General features: G+C 43.9%; 1 protein-coding gene across 5 annotated transcripts; it reads left to right on the forward strand.

The window, feature by feature from the left end:
- Positions 1–37: 37 nt before the first annotated feature.
- On the forward strand, positions 38–26,057 carry HORMAD2 (HORMA domain containing 2). Of its 5 annotated transcripts, none has more exons than XM_075769297.1 (14): positions 38–411; positions 679–762; positions 3,414–3,504; positions 4,229–4,370; positions 5,631–5,694; positions 6,726–6,762; positions 8,039–8,059; positions 8,788–8,814; positions 10,187–10,254; positions 13,489–13,640; positions 14,184–14,437; positions 15,268–15,373; positions 16,464–16,525; positions 25,717–26,057. In XM_075769297.1, exons 3-14 carry the CDS (start codon positions 3,454–3,456, stop codon positions 25,831–25,833), a joined length of 1,101 nt encoding a protein of 366 aa, XP_075625412.1. In that variant the 5' UTR covers positions 38–411; positions 679–762; positions 3,414–3,453; the 3' UTR covers positions 25,834–26,057. The 5 variants fall into 5 exon arrangements, with proteins under 5 accessions (XP_075625412.1, XP_075625410.1, XP_075625414.1 ...); XM_075769295.1 differs by lacking the exon at positions 679–762 and having other exon boundaries at positions 6,702–6,762; positions 25,717–25,779; positions 25,905–26,057; XM_075769299.1 differs by lacking the exons at positions 679–762; positions 3,414–3,504 and having other exon boundaries at positions 6,702–6,762; positions 25,717–25,779; positions 25,905–26,057.
- The last annotated feature ends 308 nt before the right edge of the window (positions 26,058–26,365 follow it).

Below are 26,365 nucleotides of genomic sequence, written 5' to 3' on the forward strand. Positions count from 1 at the left end.
TCCGGACCCTTCCTCAGTTCACAGCAGCACCAATCCTGTTTTGTTTTAATGTTGTGAAGTTATTCTTAAAAAAAAAAAAAAAAAAAAATCAATGTCTTTTCCCCACCCTCAGGGAGGAGTTTCCAGCAGCTGTTCTCAACTGAACTAGGGAAAAGGTCTTTGGAAAGAGATCAGAAAATGGCCTGGAAAACCACAAGGACTCAGAAAACGTTGTGTTCTCCCATACCAGCCAGGCAAACCATCGTAACCAGCTGGATGGACATTTCCAGAGCTGGGGGAATCAGGGGGTGTTCCCACCAGCATCCCCCTGAATTGCTTGGGATGATAACATGTTAGAGGTGAGAAGGAAAAAAATACATTTCCTACTCCAAAGAATGACCAAATGCCTGGAAATGGGAAGAAATTATTTAAGTAGGTTATTCTGTAAGTTACTGGTGATACAGGGAATTCATCCTTCTTGCCTGGGGTTGTGACACTCGCTCCAAAATAATCTGCCTCTTATGAAGTCCCTGCCTTTAATTTGAGTCAGGATGATATTAAGTCTCCCTTTCCCTAGGGAAGTACCAGAATATTCTAAGAAGGTGTCTTCTGGCTTTGAGTAATTTAAAACCTGTACCTAATTTGGGGTGATACCCTGCTAATAGAAACAGTATTTTACTTTAAAGTGATTTTAAACAGGTGTGATACCATACTCCATGACTGCTGGAGCCTCAAGCGCAGGGTAGAACCCAGGGACGTGTCCCAGGCCCAGCATGAACGCAGGTAGGCTGGAGAGTGGAAGGGTCAGTGAAGCAAAACCAGTGAGCTTCCACCTTTACCCAGTCTCACAAGGCCACACTGATTTCCAGTTCGAATATTCAGGTATTTTTTTGGCGGCATCTCAGTGTTTTCTTGAGGCTGGTACAGTGGCTGCATCAGCACTGTCACAGCCACCCAAGGTGTCACAGCTGCACCCTGCTCCAGCACCCACCATCACCCACTTCCTCGGGCCTCGGCATGCACCAAGTGCTCCAGCTGTGCAGAAAGCAGCTCCTGCAGCTGCGGCTGGGAAGACCAGACCCACTCCTTCTGCTCCGGGAAGCCGAAGGCTCTGCCGGCGGCATCTGCTCTGGGCATGGCACCGGGTGCTGAGAGGGACAGGAGTCCAAAGGCGCCCGTGTTTCCATCTGCAAGGCTCCTGCCCCCTCACCACCCCCCACCATGGCCGTGCTGCTCCTTCTGCTCCAGGGTCACCTTGTTCTGACTGAACTGCTGAGGTACGGGCGTTACACCACTTGGCAGGGCCTGGGGAAGGGCACGGGTACCCTCACACCAGCCCTCAGCTGCCGGGAGGGTGCCGGTGCCGCCGCAGGTCTTTAAGCGGCAGAAGCTTCCCCCGCTGATCGTTTCTCCTCAGCCGGACCCGCCATGGCGGAGCCCGTGGGGGCGGGAGGAGCTCTCCGCCTCGCAGCGATGCCGCTGGACCGGGCCGTCCTCCGCTCTCCGCCCGCCCCCAGCGCCGCGCTGGCCCGAGGGTTCCGCGGCACCGAGCCGAGCCAGGGTGTCTGCGGGAGCCCAGGGGGCCGGTGCCGGCGGCGGAGGTTCGTACCGCCCGGCCCGAACAGGAGGAGGGGGCGGCCGCGCCTCAGGGGCACCCCGCGCCTCAGGGGGGGCGGCGGCCGGGTGAGGGACGAGGACCGGACCCGGGTGGAGTCCGGCCGGGCGTGAGCTTCAACTCAAAAAAACAGAAGAAAAAACCAAAACAAAGCCCTAAAAAGACTTTTAAAACGACATTTGGAGCCACGGCCGCTTCTTCAGGGCCTGCTGTAGCCTCGCACCACCTGAAATCAGGCACGAGGGGCAGTCGGCGTGCGGCAGCAGGGCTGAGGGGACCAAGTCCCCGGGGAGGGATGGAGCTTGCTGGGCGGCCGGGGAAGAGGTTTGGTTTCTCCCAGTTAATACTAATTTCCTGATAGTCGGTGATGAAATGCCCTCAGAGCGGGTGAGCAGTGGGGCTGTGGAGAGCCAGGCCACCTTCCTCCCTCTCTCGCTGTCCAGGACAAGATGAAGCCTTGGAGGATACCCTGTACCGAAACAGCTGGGTTGGAGTAGATAAGCTTGGTCTAGGCGATGTTTCCTTTGCACACTAAATCGATTATAGATGTAGCATGTTGTACAAAACATGTTTTCTTATCTCTCTGGCTTGCTTAAATCGGCTTTATTTAGCTAATAACATCATGTTGGAATAATGCCTTTGTCTGCTTTAATTGCATTCTAGTCCTTTTTGCAGTGCTTTGTCAATCATGAGTAAAAAAAACTACAAAAAACTTTCCTAAAATATTTAACATATTAAAAATTTTGCAGGTGTATATTTGTTTAAATATACTTTCATAGCTGTAATCTGTCCTCATTACTAAATGAAGTGCTAAATTTAGCATAAAAACTGTCAACATGTTCCAATCAACATGTCTTAATGACTGCCAACAAATGGAAATGAGGCTTTCATGGAAAAAAAAGCTGAAAAGGTACAAATGCAGAACAAGATCAGATCAACTGCTTTGGTAAAAGTCTACTTCTCGCTGCATGAGGTCACGATTTAAATTGATCCATCGCGTTCGTGCTATTATTTTTGTTGTTAATAGAAATATTGACTAGCTGTGGACAAGGCAACGCTCCTCCAGGGACCTTTTTGTGGTGTTTCCTTTCGTTAGGACCTACACGTTGAGGTCTCCCAGCCAGCCGTTTTTCAAACCAGTTAACATCTGCCTTGTTAATTCCATCTAATGGAGGTTTGTAATCAAGATGTCAGGTGGTGCTAAATCAAGCACCTCCCCAAAGTGCAAAATGTGTAATGTCCGCATTATTGCCTTTATCAATCAGCTTTCCATTCTTACAAAAAGATTTTCTTTTTTTATCCAGGCTTGTCTAACAGGGCCCTCTTTCATTGAAACAACATGGACTTCTCTCTCTTTTTCTTTTTTTTCTTTTTTTTTTTTTTTTTTCTCCTTTCAAGGTGTCCCAGAAGATTCATTCCTTTATTCTGGCCAAGACTGATGTTAGTGCGTTTCCTGCTTACCCTTGCTAAAATATCTGCTGCTGTTGGCAGACTTCCAGTTCTTTCACATTCCCCCTTCACGCTTTTTAAGGGTTGTAGGAATTAACATTTGTGGTTCGGAATATGAGAAATGCATTTTGAAGTGGCACCAGCTGACACCAGGTAGAGTTGTGGCCCTGAATTTCAAATACTATTGATCATTTGCCAGTGAATAGGGCCATAGAGTACCCTTGATTTGCTTTCCTTTAGCTGTCCTGACTGGCAATTAGTTTTTAGACCTGAGTAAGGCTGAAGGATCTCAGTTTAAGGAAGATGAGAAATAGCAATGACTCTGTATTTTCCAGGTGTCTCATGTCTTTTTTTTTTTTTTTTCCCCCAGGTTTTAATTACAAGTAAAAGGCAGGTCTTTGAAATATAGGATGGCTACTCATCAGCTTTTACAGACTAGGCAAAAGAACAAGTCCTCTAAGGTAAAAACCTTGACGTGTGATGCTGCTGACAATCTTGGCTTTCAGTTTTGGACCTGGCACCTCTGTGCCTGATGAGGTGGGAATGCTTTCTGTTGTCTGCGCTGTTCTCAGTTGGATGATTTCCAATTTAGTGAGTCCAGGAAGATACAGCGCGGGGCTTTGACATGTATTTGACTAAATAAATGAAGACTCATTAGATGTGCGCGGAGCTTTATTAGCAGGAAGAAAAGCAACTAATAGAGGAACTAAATTTAGTATACTTTCCATTGAGATTGTTCATGTTAGAATCGCAGAGTGTTTAGTATTTACATCCAGTATTTACATCGTAGCGCTGGCACTTGTTTGACTCCACAATTAACTCTGTAGAGCTAAGCTGGCAGGAAACTGTAGTGGTTTTTTGTTTGTTTTTTTTTTGTGTAGGGGTGGTTGTCTGCTAAGTGGCAGATTGGTGCAGTGGAGGGGGTGGGAATGTTCAGCTGTGATAAAAGGGGAGGGAATGACCAATGCAGTTCGCTTCTGAGTAAATTGTGCCAGATCTAATGATAACGATCCTTAAAACATTTAATCCTACCCAAGTTAGATGTTAATCTTCTCTGTGTAGTATGAAGACTGGAGAAATGTTAAAATCACATTTCTAAGTTACCTTCTTTTTCTGCCTGCTGAGAGTTGTTTGTAAATACAACACTAAAATGGTGCTATTTCTGGCTTTGCCCTTCTTTTTCAGGAGCTGTTGTTCCCCAACAAAATTGCTACTGAGCAGCAGTCTGTGGTGCTGGTGAAAAGACTTCTGGCCACCTCTGTGTCCTGTATAACGTACATGAGAGGGCTGTTCCCAGAGAGCTCTTACGGAACTCGTTATTTAGATGGTAACACTCTCAGTTTGTGCTGAATTCTTATTTATACTTCCTATATTTTAGCTGTAATCTGCTTTACATGTTAGCTCCGGTTGCTCATATACGTATGAGTTCAGTTGATGAGGAAGTTTGCTGACAGGCCTTCTCAAGTCTGGATGCAGACAGTGCTTCTGCATTAGAGAGCATAGAAGACAACCTAGAGCTGTTGGCCACTCATGGCTTTTCTCTTAGTGTTTCTTCTGGTTTATAATCATTCCTTGGCGTTGCCAGCCCTGAGAATCAGGTCTCAGAGTCAGGAGATTGACTTAAAAATCGGTAAGTTTTTAAAAATTAACTCTGATTGGTGTGTTTTATTTTCCTTTGGATTTTTGAGCCCTCGAGGTTCACGTTTTCAGCTTTCCTTGTGAGAGTGAAAGCAGATTTTATTGTTGGGGTTTTTTTTCTGTGAAAACTTGTGCTTGGGAATCAGAATTATAAGGAAAAAAAAAAGTATGAACCAAAGTCTGATCATAGAATCACAAGAATTAGTGATGCTTTGATTCATCAACATCTTTATGTTCATTCGAGATGTGGTAGTAGGGTGCGAAATGTCTTTCCATGCATTCCAATCAATTTCCATGTTTTCACTTAGGCAGTTAGTTGTCCTGAAATATGGTGACATGGACTCAGTTGACGGCACAGGAAATCCCAAATTGGCTCTTGATCACCCAACCTTGAAAAGCCACTGGTCTTTCTAATCAAATATTAGGTCTTTGAAGTGCCTTTTTGATCAGGCATATTAACATCTGGTCTGCTCATGCCTGTGAGGGCTCCTTGGTTCAATCCTAAGGTGTTAGTAATTCACCGCTTCATTTTGCAGGCCGGGTTTCCTCTTGCCATTCTGAATGTTTTTTCTGTGCATAGTCATTTCTGTCGTATGGATGTTGGTGAAGTCTTGAGTGCAGAAGTGAAGGTGTTGTTAGGGAATGGCGAAGTAGATGGGAGAGGAGGGAGGAGAGGACAGAAGCTGCTGGTGTTTCAAAATTAAGCCATATCTCTAACACTTTTCCTGGGAGAGCCCCGAGCATCTGAGGAAAGTCTTGACATTTGAAAATGCAGCAATAAGACTGTGTCAGCCCACCTGGGACTCAGTGGGAAACCAACATTTCCACTCAGGAAGGACTTCCAGATAAAGCATTTTATCCAAAAAAGGGAGGGTGACTGGCTTAGTTTCAGTGTTTGCCCAACAGCTGCGATAAGGATTGTAACTATGTGCTAAATCTGGTTTTGCAGACCTCTGTCTAAAAATTCTCCGAGAAGATAAAAGCTGTCTGGGATCATTGCAGATAGTCAAGTGGTAAGTGAGTAACAGCGAAACTAAGACAAGATTGTGCTGAATAGCAAGACATCTACCCCTTGCATTCTTCTTCTTCCTGACTTTGAAAATATTGTGCCCAGTAGTGCTATCGACTGTGCCAGCGCAACTCCCGCTGCTGCAGCGTGTGTGCTTGGCCGTCTGCGTAAGCAAGACAGAATTAGCTGACCAAGATCATGTGAGTTCAAGGACTGTTGAAGTGTTGAGTGCAGCGAGGTCATGGTCAGGCCCCAGAGCACGCACAGCCAGTGTAGGTACAGAGAGAGGGCAAAGAAAATCATGAGATTGATGCTGTTGTTGTTTAGTCTTTTCTAGTTTCACTTTTTATAGAGATTCTTGCAGCTTGTTTTTCTAGTATGTGCAATATTTTGTCTCCCTGGATATCGTGTTACAACTTTCTTGTGTGATATTTAGGATGTATTTCAGAGTTGGCATGTTCCCAACAAGCAAAGCCCGACTTTGATGTGCTAAGGAGATACCTAACTGCACATCCTTTGACTCAGAGAGTAAATATCTGACCATTGCTACCTCAAGTAATGTTTACTACTTTGAGAAAGTCCATAGCTGTAAACTATGCATCTGATAACAAAGATTTACAAGACCAGACATGTCAGGCTGTGTTCAGATTGAAGCTTCAGCCAAGCTCTGTCCGAGGCCAGTGGGAAAAGAGCCATCAGAGATCAAGCTGGGGAGCCAGAACAGAGCAGTGAGCAGAGAGCCACTCAGAGTCAGCCTTAGGCCACCAATCCTTGTCTTCCTCAGGATTTAAGTGGGCTCTCGGCTGACAGGATATGGCCCTACAAGTATAAACAGTGCACAAACGCCAAGGGGAGGAGAGTGCCTTTATGATGGTTGACCTGAAAAGGACTTTACAAGCCCAAAAGGTTGCTAGCTGTGTTGTCTTAATTCCAGAAAAAAAAATAAATGCACTTTAAACTGTATCTAATGAGTGTGTGTTTACAGAGCAGGAAATAAATATTGCTGGTTAGTATTAACATGTCTTTTCCTGGCAGGATTCAAGGTTGTTTTGATGCTTTGGAGAGGCAGTATGTAAGTTTTTTCATGTTTTTAATGGGAGTTTCCTATTTCTTCATAAAGTATGGACAAAACTATCTTTCCCTTCCTGCTTTATATTTTTTGTCATCATCTTGCATGCACACAACACGCATTCACAGCTGTGGGATAGGAGGACGACCCTGCCCTGAGTATACAGATGTGAGAGTTGGGATGTTATTCCTTGAGCCCGAATATTGACCGCTGTTGCTCTCTAGGCTTCCCCGTACGTGGTGTGTGAACTAATTTGCAGCCTGAAATGGATTTCCTTCAGTTCTGTGTTCTACGTTTGCGTTCTGTAACGTCTGGATAGAGACACTGCCAGTCAGAACTGAGATCTTGATCTCTATGACTGTTTTCTTGAGAGAGGTTCTTCTGTGTTTCTGCTTTCCTTCATCTCCTTTCCCCATGTCTTTTCCCTTCTCATCTTCTCTAACCCTCCTAGCTTTTCCTCTTGGGTTCAGAATTTAGTACTTTTTTTCAAAAGTAATTCATCAAGTAATGTCTATAGCTGGTTCCAGAACAAAATCAGCTAGTAAGTGATCACATTCCTTGCTGATTCTCACGTAAAAACTGCTCTGCACAGGAAAAAGCACCAACTGTTGTCATCTCTGTCAGCACTGTTCATCAAACCAGCTCTCATCTAGATCAGATGAAGTGGTGTTCGTTTCGGCACTGATGATCAGATGGGCTCTTATACATCAGTACAACTGTCAGTGTGCATAAGATAATTCAAAATGTTGTGAACTTGGTTTATTGATTGCTGATGGTTCTGGGAGGTATTTAGTCCTTTGCTATTTATGAGACATAAATTAATTGTTATTTGACAAGGATTAAAGAAAAAACAGAGATACCTAATGCATGTTCTAGAATTGTTTTTAAGAGCAGTCCCAGGTACATTTTCTTGCTATAGGATAAATTAAATACCTTTGGGGAGTTTCATAGCAGAGAGCAAATACTAGTCTTCAGTAGGGATGGATGGTCTTGTAAAAGGGTTTTAAATTGCCATAGCCTTTGGAGATTTGTTTAGGAAGAGTCTCAAGAGAGAAGTCTGACCTTGCAGTTGTTTTCTTGGGAAACTGCGTGGAAAGCCGAACAAACTGGCCACTAGGTGTTGCTGATGCTGTGCTATGAAGAATGCATTAAGATTTTTAACTCACAGTTTGTTATCTATTCCTTCACTCTATGTAGGCACTTAGGTTTTGATAGGTCTTTCTTTTCCTTGCCTGCTAAGGTTAGATTTTGATTTTGTGTTTTGTTTTTCCCTCCTTAGTTACACATTGCTGTCCTCGCAGTAAGTAAATGAATACAAGGCATTTTTCTTCCCTTGCCCCTCTTGAAAGAGTCATGGAGTCAAGGTTGTGTCAACCCATTTGTGCTTTTTTTAAGGGGAAGTCAAAACGTATGTGGTTTTTGATCGAGCACTGACCTTTCTTAAATATGGTAAATATGAACTTCCTAGGCTGCGTGGGAATATTTTGCTCAGTATGTCAGATTCTCAGGCATTACATGCATCCTTAAACTCTGAGAAGCACTTTCATGTGCTTCATATCATTGCTTCCTTTAAACTCTTGCCTCCACCCTTGGAAGCTGCTGTGTCTTCTCCATTTCCCCCTGCAGAAGAGTCCTCCTTATTAATCTGATGGTACTGAAGAAACCACACAGTAGCAGTTACGTAGCAAGTCTTTGCCCTGGTCCTTTGTAAAGCCCCAAGAGCTATGCTACGCATCTGTTCTGTACATAATCTGAGTAGTTAAATCTCGGGCATCAATAATTGCCTGTGAGGGTTGGAATGGGAATTCACCTCATTCCTCCACAATTACACTGATGAGCGGCTTCTACCTGTCTTTGAAGTGGTAAGTATTGACTGCTGATAGAGGAAGGCTGTTTCTCAGCCATTCCTTTCTCTGATCCCACGCTAAAGATAGTACAATCTCTGCTGTAAAATTAAAATATCGTTGTTTAGTCACTGGTTCAAGTTATCCAAGGAGAGAATGCCCTCACTGTGCTTTCTTATAACAGATTTACACCAATCCCAAGGAACCGGAGGTAAGAAAGAGTCTTAATTAATCTTTGAGGCAACTGAAGGCATGGGTGAGTAGATCTGTATTCAGAGTGGACTTGTAGGCTTAAATTGTACCCTGACATAGCTGCTTGGTGACCCTGTTTCTCTTCTTCTGCCTTCACTCAAGAATGACAGCTCAGTGAGCTGGATGGTGATCAAACGCTCCTACCAGGCAGTAGGCTGTGGGCCCATCTAGGGCCTCAGGCAGGGATGTTCACAGGCAACTAATGGGCATGTTGGTGATTTTGGTTTTCTTTCCTGAAAAGAAAAAATGGGAAATTAAAAAGATGGTTCATAAAAGAACAATTTTGAGCAGCAGTGTTGCAAAGAGAGCTGTTTTTTTTCCTTCCAGAGGGGTTTAGGACAGAAGTTATCAATCACTTCAGACCTGGGATGTTGGGTAGTGCCTGTACTTGCCCTTTCAGTGTTCTCCGTTGCGTTTCTATTTTGTCTACATCTAGCCGGTGGAGACAGACTGGGTAGCGTGATCTGTAAGCGAGGTGCTGCATCCGTGCTGTCTCCAGAGAGCAGATGTGGAGAATGGCTGCAGAATCTTTGCTCGCCTGGTTACAGTTCTGCTGCATCACATCTCAGCGTCTGGGGAGAGAGCAAGAGTTTAAGTCTGTACCAAGGCTGGGATTTGTAAGGAAGGCTCAGAGTTAAGGGCTGAGTTGAGCTCCTACTAATTGACCTCATTGCCTCTGGAAAAAGAGAATTATAGGCATGGAATTGGACTACAATAGCTCCTTTCTCTTGTGGTAAAGCAGTCTGTTTTTCCTAATTGTTTTATTCTTTAAAATCATAGCAAATCTTTTCCTTTTAAATGGAAAATCATCTAGTTTTTTAATCTCCCTCAGAAAACTCTGAGATCAGTGAAATCCGGCAACTTTTACCCATGCAATATTGTATTTCCTGGTAGGAAGAGTCCTTCAGGCCCTTGTCTCCATACAGACTTCTGGGCCAGGCTTTCTTGGGACACGGCATCACCCGCGAAGCCTCACATTTTTTATTTTAGTAAGGGAGGACGTACAGACAACGTGATGGTTGGCTGGCCCCGAGGCCTCATTAGAGATTTAGGCTGGGGAGTCAGGCCCACAGAGGAAGTGGAAGGAGAAAGCAGGAAGTTTGTCATTTTTTTAATGAGTCTTTCAGTGCTAGGTAAGCTCTGGTTCTTAAGAAAATTTGCCAAAGTCTGTGCAAGCAATAACGGAATTAAAACTATCCTTGTGCCATTAAATTAATGCTGTGCTCTGGCATAAAGTTGTGAAAGGACACTGCTAGGTTCAGTATGCATCTTTAAACTTGTTATTGAAAGAGACCTGTTTCTTCTTTTCCCCTCTCTTGTTAAATCTCTAGACAGTGACCGAACTGTATCAGTTCAAATTCAAGTACAAAAAGGAGGTGCCCCAGATGGACATCATCAGGTAATGGTTTGGTTTTATTTCTCAGAATTACACTGGGACAACTGTGTTCTTGAAGCATTAAGAAGAAACTGCGCTTTATGATTAGAGCATGTCTGAGTTGCTAAGCAGCTGTAAATTTCATCAGAGATGATGCCTCATCAGGGTAGTGATGCAGAAACTGGCACTGTTGTTGAGCTTGCTACTGTCTCAACTAATAATGAGTGTTCTTCCACTTTCACAGAGAGCCTTGTGCTTTCGGATGAAGCTTTTTCAAGTTTGATACCTTTCACCATGATCCTGCACCCGGGATTTTTCTCCTTGGGCATTTGCATGTGTATTCTGCTTGAGCAGTCTTGCGTCGGTGACCTGAGAGAACGTTTGCTTGTGATGCCTGATAGTGCAAAACATGTGGCAGGAAGCAGCAACTTTTTGCATTTTTTTTGTCTCTCTCTGTCTGTTAGATATTTTCAAGCTGTGTTTAGTAGGCCATAATCCTGTGTGGTTTAAAATAAATACTATCAAAGGCTGTTGGCTGTAACCAAAGCAAAGAAAAATAATTAACCTGGGTTTAGTTTGCTGCTGCAGTTACCATTGGTGAAAGATGGATCTTTGGGTGTTGGAACCTGCCTGTACAGCAAGAGAGCTCTGCTGTCTTGTATGAGCCTCAGGATACTCCTCCTGTAGTGTGCCATTAGCTGCTGTTTCTCTCAACACATCCATGTAATTCGTTGTACATGGCAAAGTGATTTCATGAGGGCCACAAAGATGATGCGAGGGCTGAAGCACCTCTGCTATGGAGACAGGTGGAGAGAGTAGGTGTTGTTCAGCCTGGAGAAGAGAAGACTCTGGGGAGACTTTATGGGACATTCCAGTCCCTAAAGGGGCTACAGGAAATATGGAGGTGGACTCTTTATCAGGGAATGTAGTGGCAGGACAAGGAGGAATGGCCTGAAGCTGCAGGAGGGGAGATGGAGATGAGATGTGAGGCAGAAATCCTTCCCTGTGAGGGTGCTGAGGCCCTGGCACAGGGTGCCCAGAGAAGCTGTGGCTGCCCCTGGCTCCCTGGCAGTGTTCAAGGCCAGGTTGGATGGGGCTTTGGGCAACCTGGGCTGGTGGAGGGTGTCCCTGCCCATGGCAGGGGGTGGAATTAGATGGGCTTTGAGGTCCTTTCCAACCCAAACCATCCTATGATTCTATGATTCATTTTATGATTTCGTGTTGGGAAAATCTGAACTGTGTCTGAGTCTGGAGTGTCCCGTTGACTGTACCCTCTGTTTCTGCTTTGAAGCTGCTGTCGGTTGTCCTCACTACACTGAGAGAAAGAGGATAGCTTTGGGATCTGAAAGATAATAGATAGCTCTTGAGTACTTTGGTTTTTTTGATCAGCCTTACTTCAGTTCAGTTCCTAGAAATAACAGTCCCCAAATGGAACTCAGCACCTCTTGGTGTCCATTGTGGTAGCCGAGGAAAGGCTAAGTAATCTCGCTGTTGTGTTTATATCTGCTCCATTAAAATCTCGTTACTGCTCTGAGGCTTCAAAGCTCGTGGCCTCGGATTCCTGGGCTCTGTTCTCTTTCCTCAGCGACTGACACGGGTATTGTAGGTTCATGCGTGTACTTGCAGTCCTTAGTAAACTGATGTTCTGGCATTGATCAGAGTATTGTGTTATCTTTGCTGTCAGCTCCTTCACCTGATAAAACTGCTTTTATACACCTGTGAGGTTTATTGTCACATGCAAACTCTGAGTTAATCGTTCTGTGAGAGAGGTTTTGTGGGACTGCATCACCGTATCTGAGGGGTAAAGGGAAGCTTTCTCCTAGATGGTCTCTGCCTTCTTTTAGGTGGATTTTGGAGGAATTCCTTGCTACAGATCTCAGTCCTTCAGAGAGATTCAGTTCCTCAGCTTCTACCTTTTGACACATTCCTGCATTGTATTCACAATGTTATTCCCGTATTGAACTAGTTCTTGACCTGTTAATTCCTATGGAAGTCTCATCTCTTGTTTTGCTTATACTCTTCCCCCGCCATTTCTATTCTGCTAATCCCAAGACTCGTAAAGGTGATGTGTAAGAGAAGGCCTACCCGCTCTTTACTACACCTTAGGCATTGCCAGCGTTTGTCCTCTCGCTTCATGTACATTTCTGAACATACAGGATTTAATTTAATAGCACAGCGTGCTCAGCACAGAGTTTTGCTGTTGGCAGTTAGGAGCCTACCAAACCATTCCCTGTATACCCTGGGAGTTCAAGCTGGTCAACAGCCACTCTGTTTTCATGAAGAACCAAGAAGCTTCAAGTGGAAGGAGAAATCAGTCTTAATGAAGCTGTTCCTTCCTGTGGTTTAGTCAGTCAAATTCAGCCCTGGGATTCTCTCCGCTCTCTTAAGTTAGTTACTGCTTTCAAAGCAATTTGAGATGATTGTGTTAGAGACGATCCAGCCTGTATATCATGTCATCCACCTGCCAGTGGTCTTCAAAAGACTTAAGTTTTTACTGGAGGAGCTACCTTTTTTTAAGGTCCCTTCTCATTGAAAGCTGGGGAAGTTTAGGTTCCTTAGTCACATAGTGATTCATCCAGTCCATCTTAGCCGGCTGAGGTAAGCTGCTCATCTACCTCTGTAGTCAAGAGAAACAAACTCCTCCAGAGGGCGATTCATCCCACTCCTGTTAGACATTTATCTCGGTCTAGACTGCTTGCTTAGACTAGCCAGCTGACATTTGGATGGGTGAAGAAGGTGAGAGGAATGCCCCTGAGTCACTTTTGAAAAATGTGCTTCTGAGCTTGTTTTTCTTACATGGAACTGAAGTGGGAACATGCAATTCACTTCTCTTCAAACTACAAAATGGACTTGAAAATAGCCCCTGTGATGAATCGGCTTTATATGGGATTCTCACCTCATTCCTCTCATTCCTGAAATTGCTTAGGCGAAAGGCACTTGTTTTATGGTCCTTTGATCCAATTTAATCATGTTCAAACAAGTGAGTCATGACATTTGTATAATGGGGTCCATTGCCCCAGCTACAAAGTCTGTTCAAATGTAAATGCCATGCCTCTTAGTTTAGAGCTGTTGTTTTGCTGATGCCACCCCATCCCTGGAGTCTGTTTCACTTCCCTGTTTATCTGGAAATTACATAAAGGCATTGTAGCTTTGTTGCTGGTGGTTTCGAACAAGTCAGTGGATACACTGTATTTGTGATTACATCGTGAATATTCATGACTGAGGAAAACAAATCTGTTATTCTTCTTCCGATTGTAGCAACCAAATGAACGTGGTGAATGGGGTGTGCAGCAAGGATGTTAGACAGGCCAGCAGGCTCCTGATCCGTAAGCTGTACCTGTTAATGCAAAACCTCGGGCCGCTTCCTGATGACGTTACCCTGACCATGAAACTCCTCTATTACAATGACGGTAGGTGGAGAACAGCGTGTGCTGGGGGAAGAATTCCCTTTCCATCAATTTCTATGCTAATCTTGAGTCCCTGTAAAGTAAGTAAAGCACAGAAAGGTGAAATGGTAGAAGCTATTCACTGATAACAGTGAGAAATGGTGTAAAACATAGTAAAGCCTTCTGACTCACGGGACTGGCGGATGTTTTTTGAGAAAAGGTTGAACATCTGTGTAAGAAGTACAGCCATGCGGTAGGAAAAGGAGACATCCTTCTCCTTCACAGTTTTTGTGTTTGTTTTAAGGAGCAGGCGTCCTGCTTTTATCAGGTTCTGCTCCAGAAAGTTGAGCTCATTAATGGTATCTCAGCATCCTAATGTCATTATTACTGTGAGCTCCCTGATAACATTTGCTCAGCTCATTTTTCTCCTCTCCCTTCTTCCTGAAAAAAAACCCCCACGAAACCAGGATACTTTTAGTAGTTGATGTTGTTACTGGAGGCTGATATACAATTGTTCTTTATAAATCAGATTTCTCTGACATGAATGGGTTCTTTTTCCCTGTGTAGTAACTCCCAAGGATTACCAGCCCCCAGGCTTTAAGGAAGATGGCAACGCTGGTGACCTGTTGTTTGATGGCGATCCTGTCAACCTGAGAGTAGGGTCAGTCTCCACTGGGTTCCACCTCATGAAAGTGAGAGTCATAACTGAAAAGAAAAGAATGGGCACCGTTGAAAGCAACCTGATCCAGAAGAATGGCCCTACTGAGATCTCCCATCAAGGGTTAGACTGTGATGAAGAGGAAGAGGAGGGGAGCACAAAGGTATAGAAACAGCTCTATTTGGTTCCTGCTGGAGGAATGGAGTTTATCTATCAAAACTCTCCTTAAAAAACCCATTGTCTCAGAATCCTGGTTTAATAAGGGTTTCAGCTCGTGTAGGGCAGCAGCACTACAGCAGATTGAACGCTGAGGCTGGAAGTCCGTAGTCATAAACTGAATTTCATTCCAGCATATCTACTGACTTACCGAGGCCAGTATATTCTCCCAGAAGAGGGCAGTGATTGTACAGAGAGACACAACATGTGTGTGTGTGCACACATACGCACACTTATACACGGACAAGCACAAAATGGAGAAAATTGCAAAGAGTTTTGCATTTCCACTTGATGTTTCTCAGGACTAAGCCATGTTCCACTGTGTAGTTAGGTGGGATTATTTCCACTTACCTCTAGCCATCTAAAAGTCGTGTGTTGTGGCCAATTTCTCTGCGTTTAGTGGAGGAGGAGGCATCTTCAGTAGGTAATTCAGATTGTTTCCTTAGACACCAAGGTAGGCTGGAATCAATCTCCAAAATGACAGAAGGGGCAGCCTGGACTGGTAGCTCAGACTTGATGATTTAATTTTAGGAGGTCATTGCCAAGGAATAAACCCCAACATAACTAACTCCTGAAGATCGGAAGCCATTTAGGTTGGAATTCCATCTTTTCTTAGAAAATTTCTGTCTTGAAAGACCTGTAGGCTTGGGAGAAGGAAGGCCTGGCCACTGAGGAGCTGTGAAAATCTCATCCCTATGAGTGCTGGGTGTATGGATTTTCCACCTGGGCATATTGTTTAGGTTATGGTATTAAGACAAAGTGTCATTTGCTTTACAGAATCGCCCTCTCCCTGTCCAAGCAGATTCAAGTGAGCGTGGACGGGACAAAAGTGACACCCATCCAGGCTGGAAAACGGAAACATCTTTTTACTTTCAAGATACAGGTAAATGCCCAGTTCTAAAACTGAAGGAGCTTGTGCTCATGGCTAGCATAATATTTAGGTTTTCTCACTTACTTTGAAATGGATGAAGAGAGTTTGTCAGGCTGTTTGAATTTTGTGTCAGATCAGATTGAACTATAATAAAGGGCTTGTTGTACATGCATGATTTGTTAACAGAAACGTTCAAATTTTTATCAATATCTTTCTACCTCTTTATCTCAGCAGTTTTTTTCAGATACAGAGGAAATGCATGATTCACCAATACGGAGTTACATTATCTAGATTTTCACCAAAGCTCTTTTCCTTTAGCTGTTACAATTTAATTTTGCTAATGACTTCCATATGTGAAAACATACATGAAAATACATGAAAAAAAAAAAAAGCCTTTTCTCTCACTTCAGTCGACTTAGCTTCTGATATACCATGCTGTATTTGACCTTTGAGGCGCTCAGATATAGCCTGTGGAACAATACCATCTAGTGACAAAATGGTAAATAGCATTCCTGAGATCCCCAAGCAGTGGAATAAAGAGGTTTGTCTGCCTATGAAGTCACCTTTTCAGGTCTTGCTCCTGCAGATTCTCCGATGACTAATAAGGAGTGAACTCATACTGCCACCTTTTCCACTCCGGGGATATTAAGAGGATCTTCTTCCCCTAACTGGTTGCCTGATTTCATGAAACTGAGGTGCTTTGGGACCCCCCATCAAATTTTAGTGAAACTGTCTAATAAGGTCAATAGTTATTAGTCAGGGGTCAGCTCCCCTCCGTCCCCATACACACATACATTTGGACAGAGCACATGCAGGCATAAGCTTTGTTTTCTTAGAAACCGGGTTAAAACAGAGTTTACGTAGAATTGATAGGAGCTGCTACGAGTTGATGTTGCATGTTGAGACGACACTTTATTCTGAGGTCTCTGTTTCCAGGAATAAATTGGCGGCGTTGGCAGTGCTTGAGAGCAAAGGTTACACAATTTCAGATCAGGCATGGGATTTTACTACAGTGGTTTAGTCAGGCTTCTGGATTTTTTTTTTCAATTAAATACAGGGTTTTAACTTCAGAGCTAATTTTGATTTGATGTTTGGATTGTAGGTGGAAAGAAGACGGGAATAAAGGAGACAGGCAGGATGCTTTGCTCAAGGGCATCTCAGCAGGTGAGGAAATTTTTGTGGCTCTAAGATATGCCAGGCAAGGTGGAATTCATTGCCACAGAACATTATATCATCTAGAATGGCACAAGGTTCAACTAACATTAGTGGATTTATTGTGCAGTATTGAAATACATAGAGGCTGCAAAGTGTTGTGGCATAGGGATATAACCATGAACCGGAAGCATTTAGGAAGAAACTTTCCATGATCAGCTTATTTCATACATCCAGTACAAGAATTTTGTACTGTTCTCTGGAGTTGGCACTTGTGAATTACACCCACAGACTAAACCTATCAGTGTCCCAACTGGGCTGGTTTACCTTTGTGTGTTTTTTAGATTAAGGTTCTGAAATCACTGCCCTGTTTTAGGTTTGAAGAACATGTTTGCCTGTTGCCTAACATGGTCTTCACCTCTCCTTTCTTGCTTCCAGACTGTATTTACCTGTGAGTCACAGGTACTTACTGGATCCTATCCCTTTTTGGCTGCCTCTCTAGGATAGGAAGAATTATTTCCTGGAGGTGTTGATCTCTCTTTTTTTTTTTTTTTCAGTGGTTCTTGGGGCAGCCTAAAGAACTAGGGTAAACCAGACATGTAATTTTAGATAAGTAAAGTCATGTGAAATTAATTCCATCCGAAGGCTGCCCAGGGCAAACCCTGAGTCAGAATCAGAGCTCGAATTCATGGGCTTGTGCAGAGGTTTTTTCAGTGACAGGGCAAATCTCTGAATACCACCAGACTTGCCACTTGATTCTCCTCCCATTCAAATTAGTTGAAAATCGTGTGAGCTTGAGTGTTCAGAAACTGACTCTGTACAGGATAAGTTAATGAGTATAGGAAATTGCTACTAAAATTTTCCCCGCCTCTGTTGAAAAGAATCCCGGGGGTCTAACCCAGACAGCAACTGGAGACTGCAACTTAACGTGTCATTCAAAAGGCATCTGCGAAGTATTTGCCTTGACTCTGGATCTTAGAAGTGAACTTCTGTGCCTAGGCTGGTATTTTTCAAACTTTAACCACTCTTTTTTTTTTTTTTTTCTGTCACATCCTCCAGTTTCCTTCTGATCGTTGTTTATTCCGTCGTCTGTGTGAAAACAGGAGCCTTTTTTGTTTGTAACTCATGGTAGTCTCACTGATTCATCCTCTGACATTCTTTCGGGTCTGTCACGACTGTAAGCAGAGCACCAGACACCTCTCTCTTGCAGCATGTGTATTTCATTAGAATACGGTAGCAATAGTGAGAGTGTCTGAAGGTGGTGGAAACTGTATTAGTTGCTGAAAAATGGAAGAGTCACTTTATCCGTTGTGTGCTTCCAAAGACTTAAAAAAAAAAAAAGAAAAAATCCCAAGCACTCTGCCTGGTAGATTCTGCACGGCAGAGGGTTTTTTTTTAATGTATTCTTTGATACCATTTTTAAACCATCATAGCTCAGAAGTTGGCTAATATTTCAGTAAGTTTAGGGAAACCAAAGTCAAGTCACTAGTTAAAAAGTGCAGATCATCATTATAAAGCCAGTGCTAATAAAAATTTGACACTATTTTCCATATGAGAGGGACTTTCCCTTCTTTTCTGAGGGAGGTGGTTAAAACAAATGACCATTGTCTATTCCACTTGAATCAGGAAGCCAAACTGGTGAGTGAAGTTAGTCTTGAAAAATGAAGACAAGCTTGGGTGGATGGGAAGTCTGAGTTTGGTATTATCTAACAGGGTCAAGTGTAGGTAAGGTGGGTAGAAGTAGTTCCTGTGAATGCAAACACCTTGTTGCTATCCAGACTTCGGTACAGTCAAGTAATAGTGTTTTCCAACTGTCAGTGTGTTCAGAGAAGCTCTCTGCTTTAAAAAGCTGTAACATCTCCAAAGTGACTTGTTTTCTCCTGGATTTCGGCATTTAATTAGATTGGTGTGTGAGGGGCCTTGGGACCAACCTACCCTGGGCCATGGAGGTCTGCTTTTTTGGGGGGGGCAGACATCAGCCTTTAGACTTGCAGTGCTAGCATGTGCCTTTGTGAGTGTCAGGTCTCCACCAGAAGAAAATCCCCTTGAACTAGCTCACAGAATGATCGCTCATGTACCAGCAAGACTGGATGTCAAGGTTAACAGAAAAAAAGGATCCAGGATGGAGACTTGCCCTTCTGGTGGCACAGCACAACGTTAGCTGTTCAGCTGTCCGTGGAGCAGCACCTCAGGGACTTGGGTTTCGAGGTGCTCTCAGTACAGTTGAACATTCAGGCCAAGATTTTCAGAATGAACTAAACCAATTTGGAGCATCTTAGAATTTGGTATCTGTACAAGGATTTGGTAATCAACAAGGGCTGAGTTCAAAGATGTGGTACCCACAGTCACAAGTTGCTTTTGGAAATATGGAGGAGCCCATTATGTTCTTCATCTGAAGTGAACTGCTTTATTCTTCCTGGTTCCTTGGTTCTCAAAAATAAAAACTGTGCTGTCGGAACTGAGTTTATTGGTCACTATCTTCCTGACCTACAGCTCTTCAGGAAAACCAGGAATGAAAGTATTAAAGGTTTATTTTTATCTAATCGACATGGGGAGAGGATGCAGATCTGCCAAAAGAGAAGCAGCTATTCCTGTCCAGTTAGAACTGTAACTGGCCTCTAGTAATGGCCATGGAGAGTCTCTGACAGAGAGCTTTTTGGGTTGGAGAAAAATTTACATGTACTCAACCGGCTTGTTATCTGCAATCTCATGATTGATGATACTTAGGATCAAATGAGAGATTGCCCTTTCCCAGCAAAGCATCTCTGTACTTAATCATCCGGAGTTAGACACCAGCATGTAAAATAGCCTACCTCTGCTGACTTCAGGAGAGTTTTTCTGATTGCATCAGCCAAGGATTTGGCCCAGTGTGCTATCTTTATGCATCTTGAGTTGTGAAGAGTTAGGTAAAATAGGGAACTGCTGCCCATTGATTTTGCTTACAGAAATCTGCTGATGAGAATGGGCTCCTGCACTGAACTTAAGATAACTTCTTGAATTCTTCAGCGTACTCCTTTATCCTTTTGTGAATCCTTTAATGTTCTTGTCCTGCAAATTGATTTTGGTAAGCTTTGTCTTCATGTAAGCAAACATACTGCAGTGGAATGAGTTTGGAATGAAACAGAACTAGAAGATGAGTAAAGTCTGACCGTGTGGTTACCTCTGCAGGCTTCTATCTCCCATCAGGAAGCTGTGGGCTGAAGTTCTGGGGTGGTCCCTAGAGCACAGTCTTACTGCACAGTGCAACAGCCGTGCAGAGAGTCCTGAATCACCCCTGACCGAGCCTGCACAAGAGCTGGAAATTGTGTGGCCATATCAGCAGAGCACAAGTCAGTTCTGCCTCCCAAGTTTCTGGCTTCACTAGCTAGTGTCAGACGTTGCGTATGCTGCTAGACTGCTGTGGGACAGGAGGAAGCACGTTGACACTTGGCCTTGTGTGGACAGCATGAGTTTGGATCAATGATAGCAGGCCTCTGCACTGCCGTTCACTGCCTGCTGTAGGCATACTCCTGCCATGTGGATTAGCTCTCTTAACTGGAGCTGTCTGAAAATTAGATGTCTAGGGAGAGATTCGTAGCTAAATGTTGTAAATCAGTGCTGGTTTAGACCTCAGAGGATAGCCTGTCTGGCCTCCAGCTGCCGCTCCCACGCAGAAGATGTGGCTACCTGGCCACGTTCTCTTTCTCCAAGGGACTGTGTCTGCGGTGGAAGCCAGGGTGAACACAATCTTCCATGGGTGATACGTTGTGAGTAGTATCTGCCGTGTTTGCCAGGGATTGGTGTGCTGTCGGTGCCCATGGCCACGGTCATCCTGATGGAGATCCGTGTGCCTTTGCTGAGCTTCCGTGTTGTACACAGCTTCTGTCTGAAAGTGAAGGTCAGCGCAAGTGGATTCAGTTGCAGAATAACAGCTTGGAGATCAAGACCTTTGTTGTCTGATTTTTCCCAGGCAAACCACTTTTAAAATTGCCATGACAGAAAGCAGTTGAAGGGTGAAGCCTGCCATTTGCAGAGCAGTAGGAAAGCATTTTTTTGTGGCAATGTCATTATCTTGAACTTTTGCAGAAAAGAAAAAAAAAGAAAGGTTTATCTCTAACTGTCTATCAAGAGAGCAGTATCTGATGAGAAGTTCCCAGAACATTTTCTCCTCCAGACCAGCTGAGGCTACACAGACCCAAACAATGAAGAGAGAAAGATTCAGAGATGAGCTTGCCTCTCTCCTTCCTGTGAGCTCAGGCCATTCTGGGAGGAGTGAGACAGGGAGGTCAGGAAATTCCTGGCTTCTCTCAATTCACGTCAGATCCTTAGCTGTATCTTGGGGCCATTCATCCCTTGCATGAGTTATCCCTGTCTAGTGTGCAGGAAACGGTTTTCCTAGTGATCTCTTCATTCAGAGGTGAGGCTCATCACCCTGCAGATCTGGGGAGATTTAACCCTTGCGCCCTCAGATTCCCTGACAGCTACCCCAGGGACGTCCACGGGAAGACGTGGAGCTTCTGCGCTGGCTGCCTTGATATACGTTCATAACGTACATGCTAGCAACGAGACCCTCTAGAGAAATCTGGCTAAATTCAGGTTGGACAGATCTAGTATCCCATGAGGGACTAAGCTGGGTAGCAGCCTAGCCAGGCAGAAGGAGTGTCCGTTGCTTTTCGCCTCCTCAGTTACAACGCTGTGATCTTACAGGAGGGAGGCTTCCAGTTTCAGAGGCGCGTTGGACTGTGATCCTGCAGACAGAATGGCCAGCACAGCAGCATACAGTGGGACTGAGGGCCCTGGAAGAGGTTATGAGGAGAGGGATTGATAATTTTTTTTTCATCAGGTATTTTTGAAGACTGGAGGGTTTTTTTACGCTCTGAAAAAATCTGTTCATTAGTCCTTTAAACGCTACAAGATACATGAGGTACAGAGTAGGCCTGTGAGACTTCCAATTTGCCAAAAAGAAATTGCGTTGAATGTCAGAGATTTTAACAGTGAGCTATGGAAAAGGAACAGGACTAGTGGTAGTCAGTGATGTGTTGGCATGGCTTCCTGGGGACAAAAATGTGGCAAGTTTCCACAGAAACACCACAGTGAGTGTCTTTCATTCTTCCACCTGCGTAAATTGGCTTTCATGCTAACCAGCATGATTCTCCTCCACTTGTACAGATGAAAATCAGGATTAATTCCACTGATGTCAGTGCAATCACTTTACTGGAAACTGATAGGAGACCAGTGCTGAGCCCTGCGTCGAGTGTTTAGCCACTGCACTGCCTTTGCAGAATCACTGAGGTCAGAAGGGACAATTGGAGACAGTCATGGCCAACCTACCTGCTCAAAGCAGAGTGAAGTGGAGCAGGTCCAGTCAGGTGTTGAATATCTCCAAGGATGGAGACTCCACAACCTCTCTGGATAACTTGTGTCAGTAGTTGATTGCCTTCACAGTAAAAAATAGTATTTTGTCCTTATGTTTAAATAGAATTTCCTGTATTTCAGTTTGTGTCCATTTCCTCTTGTCCTTTCAATGGACACCATGATGTAGCTTGTGAACCAATTTTTGCTGTGCTTGGAGAGCCAGCTGTCAGTGAGTAGACGGGAATTATTGCCTTCAACCAGAGGGAAACGGCCGTTCACCAGGGATGCCTCAGGTCCTGGGGGATCAATTTACAGAGTCGCTGGCTCGATATTTTGAAGTGGCAAGCGTTTGCTCTGCTAGTGAGTCAGTATTAGCTGCGGCTGAAATCACAGGATACATCGGGCACTGTCTCTCTCTGATTAAAGTTTCCTGATGATGATAGATGTCCCCTGACACCTGAGGATCATTTCACCTTATTTCAGCAAAGTCTTGCATCTCAGTCCTTATTCTTCTGGCTCACTTGATGGAACTGGACTTCTTTTGACATTAATGTGCTTCTGAATTTGGCAGGATAGTGACAAGGTACCAAACCAAACACTCTGTGTCCCTGACAAAGGGAACTCTTCTGAGGGCATAAAATTTGCCGAGTGCCAAACCTCAGCATGGGGCAGGCCAGGGACAAAGAGGGACACAGTCGAACGCTCTTGTGCAATTTTAGCTTTTCTACATAGGATGCCTTGGGAAGCAAAACACATGTCAGAAGAGCTGTAAATTTGCTTCGATTTATGCTGGGAATTTTTGGCCGGAATATGTGGGGACACTGGGGATTGAAAATTGCAGAGCACAAAACTAGGTCCTGATTTTGTCTATCTAAGAATAGCAGTGTAGCTGTGGTCTGTTCATTCTGTTTCATCCACCAGTCTGCCTTGGGAAGGCTTTAATCTAAGTCTAATCTATTTTTAGCCTGATATCTTCTCCAGACAATGTGCAGCTGTCCTGTTAGTTTTATGCCAGAAATTAGTAACACTTGTATGATTCACAACTTTTTTTTGTATTTTTTTTGGTGGTTTTTTTTTTTTGTATTTTTGCTGAAAAATTCTGTGGCAACATATTACTTTTTTACATGTAATGCCATATTGTAAAACAGGAGATTTAAACACACTGTGTGTTCATGGTATGACCTAGACCCAGAACTACACCTTAAACTCAGAGTCTTGGTGTTGGACCAAGTCTTGGACTTAGTCATGGGTCTGTTCTTGTCTTTGCTGCTTGATCTGGAATTGTCCTGTTGTCAGCATGGTCCCTTTGCAGGGTAAGCGTGCAAGTGTCTGGGCCTTGTACCATGTGCTTTTATAGCACCTGGCTCATCAGTGGTTGTGTAAGACAAAAAAACCAACATTCATACAGTGCAGGCTCTCCCATCAGTTATTCTAAGCCAAGCTTCCCAGTACATGGGAAAAAATTAGAATTAATCAACTTCTGGAGGCTTTGATTGTATATTTAGTCAATGGGAGGGATTTCCTGGTTTTCACCACACCGTTAAAGAGGTTTACTTTCTGGTTAAAGTCAAATAAACATACATAGGATCTGACTTAATCTCATTTAGAGAAACATATCTGGGGAAGAAGCTTGAGTGTTTGGTTAAGGATGGGACCTGGAAGTTGGACCTGGGGTCTGTTCCTGGCTCTGAGTTCCTACGTGAACTTGTAGCTGGGCAGGGGCAGGACAGGACATGTTGGTGAAATGCCTCGCACAGTTGACATCTTATACGTTCAGCAGATGAATAGTGCTTGTCTAGAGCACTCGATGGCTTACATGAATGTTTTTACTCTTCTTGTCTCAGGTTCTTGTTAGGTTGTCGTGCTGCCTGTGGTAAAGGGGAGGAAAACTGTCGGAGAGTTGCAGCGCACTCTGCGTGAGCAGCTGCTCGCTGTAGCTACTTTTGAGGTGGGAGAAATATCTCGGCCATGCAGAAAATTTAGGAGGAAAAACTTTGCTGAGTTGCCTGTGCTGCAGAAGATCCATTCCTTAATCGAGGAAATAAAAGCACCGGCTCTAGCTGATGTTCTCTTTGTGCGGTTTAGGCTAAAATAGAAGGAGAGCTGCCTTATTCAGGTGACTGGGGGCCGGGAGACTGGGAATCATCGCTTTGCTTTATTGTGTGGCCAGCAGGACAGGGTACAAACCCTGCAGCTGTGTTAGCACTGGAGAGTTTTTGGATGCAGTGTTTCCCCCGCTCTGGGCCCTTTACTTCAAAAAAGGAAGCAGACAGGTTAAAACGATGCCAGGGAGAGGAAAGTAAATAACTGCCTAAAATGCCAGTTTGAGCAGCTGGGTATCAGGTCAGGAGCTGTAACACAGAGATCCACTCATCACTCTTGCCTCAAGCAAATACGCCTCGGGCAGTGGTGGAAGTTTTGTCAGCCTGAGTGTGCCGGATGAAGGAGAACCTGCCCGTCCCACTTTGGCAGATTCTTGTTTTCTCTGTTTTTAAGGAAAGGAAATTGTACTTTTGCATTAAGCAATATTGTGTTGCTCATAATGAAGAGGAGGGAAGAGGGGAGGAAAAACAATTTGAAACACGATAGAGAGGCGAAGTGTGGTTATTTCAAACTATTTTGCTGTTAATCCACAATCAGAGTTATTTCACACATCAGAAAGACCATTGCTATGCAGAGATTGCTGAAGCCTCATACCAAGGTCAGATAGAAAGAAAGCCTTGATGACGTGAGTGGGGAATTCTATAATGACCACATCTTGTAATCTGGAGACCTTGTGCTTGTCTCCAGGATGCATTCTGGAATAGCTCTTTATTAACTCCTTGTTTTTATCCTGCTTCAGTGATGGGATTCCTTATGTTTTACAGTGAAACTGGAGTAAAGCCCTCCTGTTTTGGAGCAGGAAGTTGGTTAGCACTCTTTTCCCTGTTCATTCACCTTACTTTCATCCAAATGAACTTTATTTTGGAGGCAAAGTTGAAGCAGTCCACTGTGGTGTGTCCCTTCAGCTCAGTTCCAGTGAGAGCAGGAGAGGTTACATTGCCAGACTGTGTGCTTTGTCCCTTCTGGGTGGGCGACAACACACGTTACTCTCTGCAGCTCCAGATTATTTTTGTAAAAATGCAAATATGTTATGTGATAACGAGAATAAGTGAGTTTGTCACTTGGCACAGCCAACACTTCAACTGTTGTTCTGGCTGTCCGTCTCTCTGTGGTCTGTCTGAATTGTCTGTACCGTTGACCTGTTTATATTCTAGCATACATTTATCTGTGCTTTTTAACCTTTTGGTTTGTAGACCCTTGAATATTTTTGAGGAAGGTTTGTATCTTTCTAGAGGGAAGTTAATCCTCTTGGGAAAAAAAAAAAAAGCTTGCTTTGCTTAGTTATTTTTCGCAGACTCACAGGTAGTCTTTGAAGTCTGAGATCGACCAACTTGTGTTGAATTTCCCCGATGTGCAAATAGAGGTCCTGTATGTCTCCTCCTGAAAGGCTGTTTCCAGTCACCACAAATTTGACCCTTCTTTTGCATACATCTGTGATTGTCTGAGGTCGGTGAAAAAGGCTATGCCCTATAAGCTATTATATTTCTCAAAGGTCTCCTTGCTCCGGGGGAGATGGGTACTGTTCCTTGTGCCACCAAAACCATTCTCCGTCCCTGAAGCTGAAGCCGTTGCTTTCACAAATCTTACGGTCCCAATTCCATCCAGTATTCCAATTTTGATTCCTTGCCTAATTGTTTTTCTGGAGAACAGGATCACACTGCACAAACCCAAGAGGATCCAAGAAAACACATTGTAGTTTTAGAAGCTGTATTTCTAGCAGGAGCCTGTACTGTGAGAGTGATCACTGTTTCTGATGGTTCTTACAGCTAAGCTGCCTGAACCTTGCATTTAGCCAGCAAGAGGTGATAGGACCCAAGAAGAAAAGGAAGGTCAGTGAACCGGAGAAGCCGCTTCTGGAAGGCGGGAAATTATGTTCATTCTGACACACAGTACATTGTGGAAGGTGTGAGTTTGCCTTGTCATCTGACTAGTAGAGACCTCTATGCTCTTCCAATATTCAACTCTTCCATGTACTGCATGTATTTCTGCGCGTTTATTTAGTCTAGTGCAAAATTTGGATTGTGAAGAGACAGCACCACAATTTGTCATGATGTTGTCAACCAACAGCACTTGTTTGATGTTTTAAAGTTGAGGATTTATGATTCCATGTGAACGGTGTCTGCGTGGTTCTTTTTCTCCGTCTCTCTCACTCCCCTCCGCCCCACCTCTCCCCTGGGCTAGATTTCCTCCTCTGTGGCTGGACTGTCCTTTGTCGATATGTCATCAATATTTAATATTTCATGATGAACTCTCTGAGGTATCAGTGCCAGCAAGCAACAAGTCTCATGATTCTCTAGATTGTGCTTAGCTTCATCCTATCTACTGTTTCCGGAGCATAGATTTTTTTTTTCCAAGAAGGGTTTTTATCTATATTGAATTCAGAGATAAAGTAATCTACACACAGTTTCTGCTGGT

Source organism: Balearica regulorum, chromosome 17 (genome assembly GCF_011004875.1).
Source record: "Balearica regulorum gibbericeps isolate bBalReg1 chromosome 17, bBalReg1.pri, whole genome shotgun sequence".
NCBI lineage: Eukaryota > Metazoa > Chordata > Aves > Gruiformes > Gruidae > Balearica > Balearica regulorum.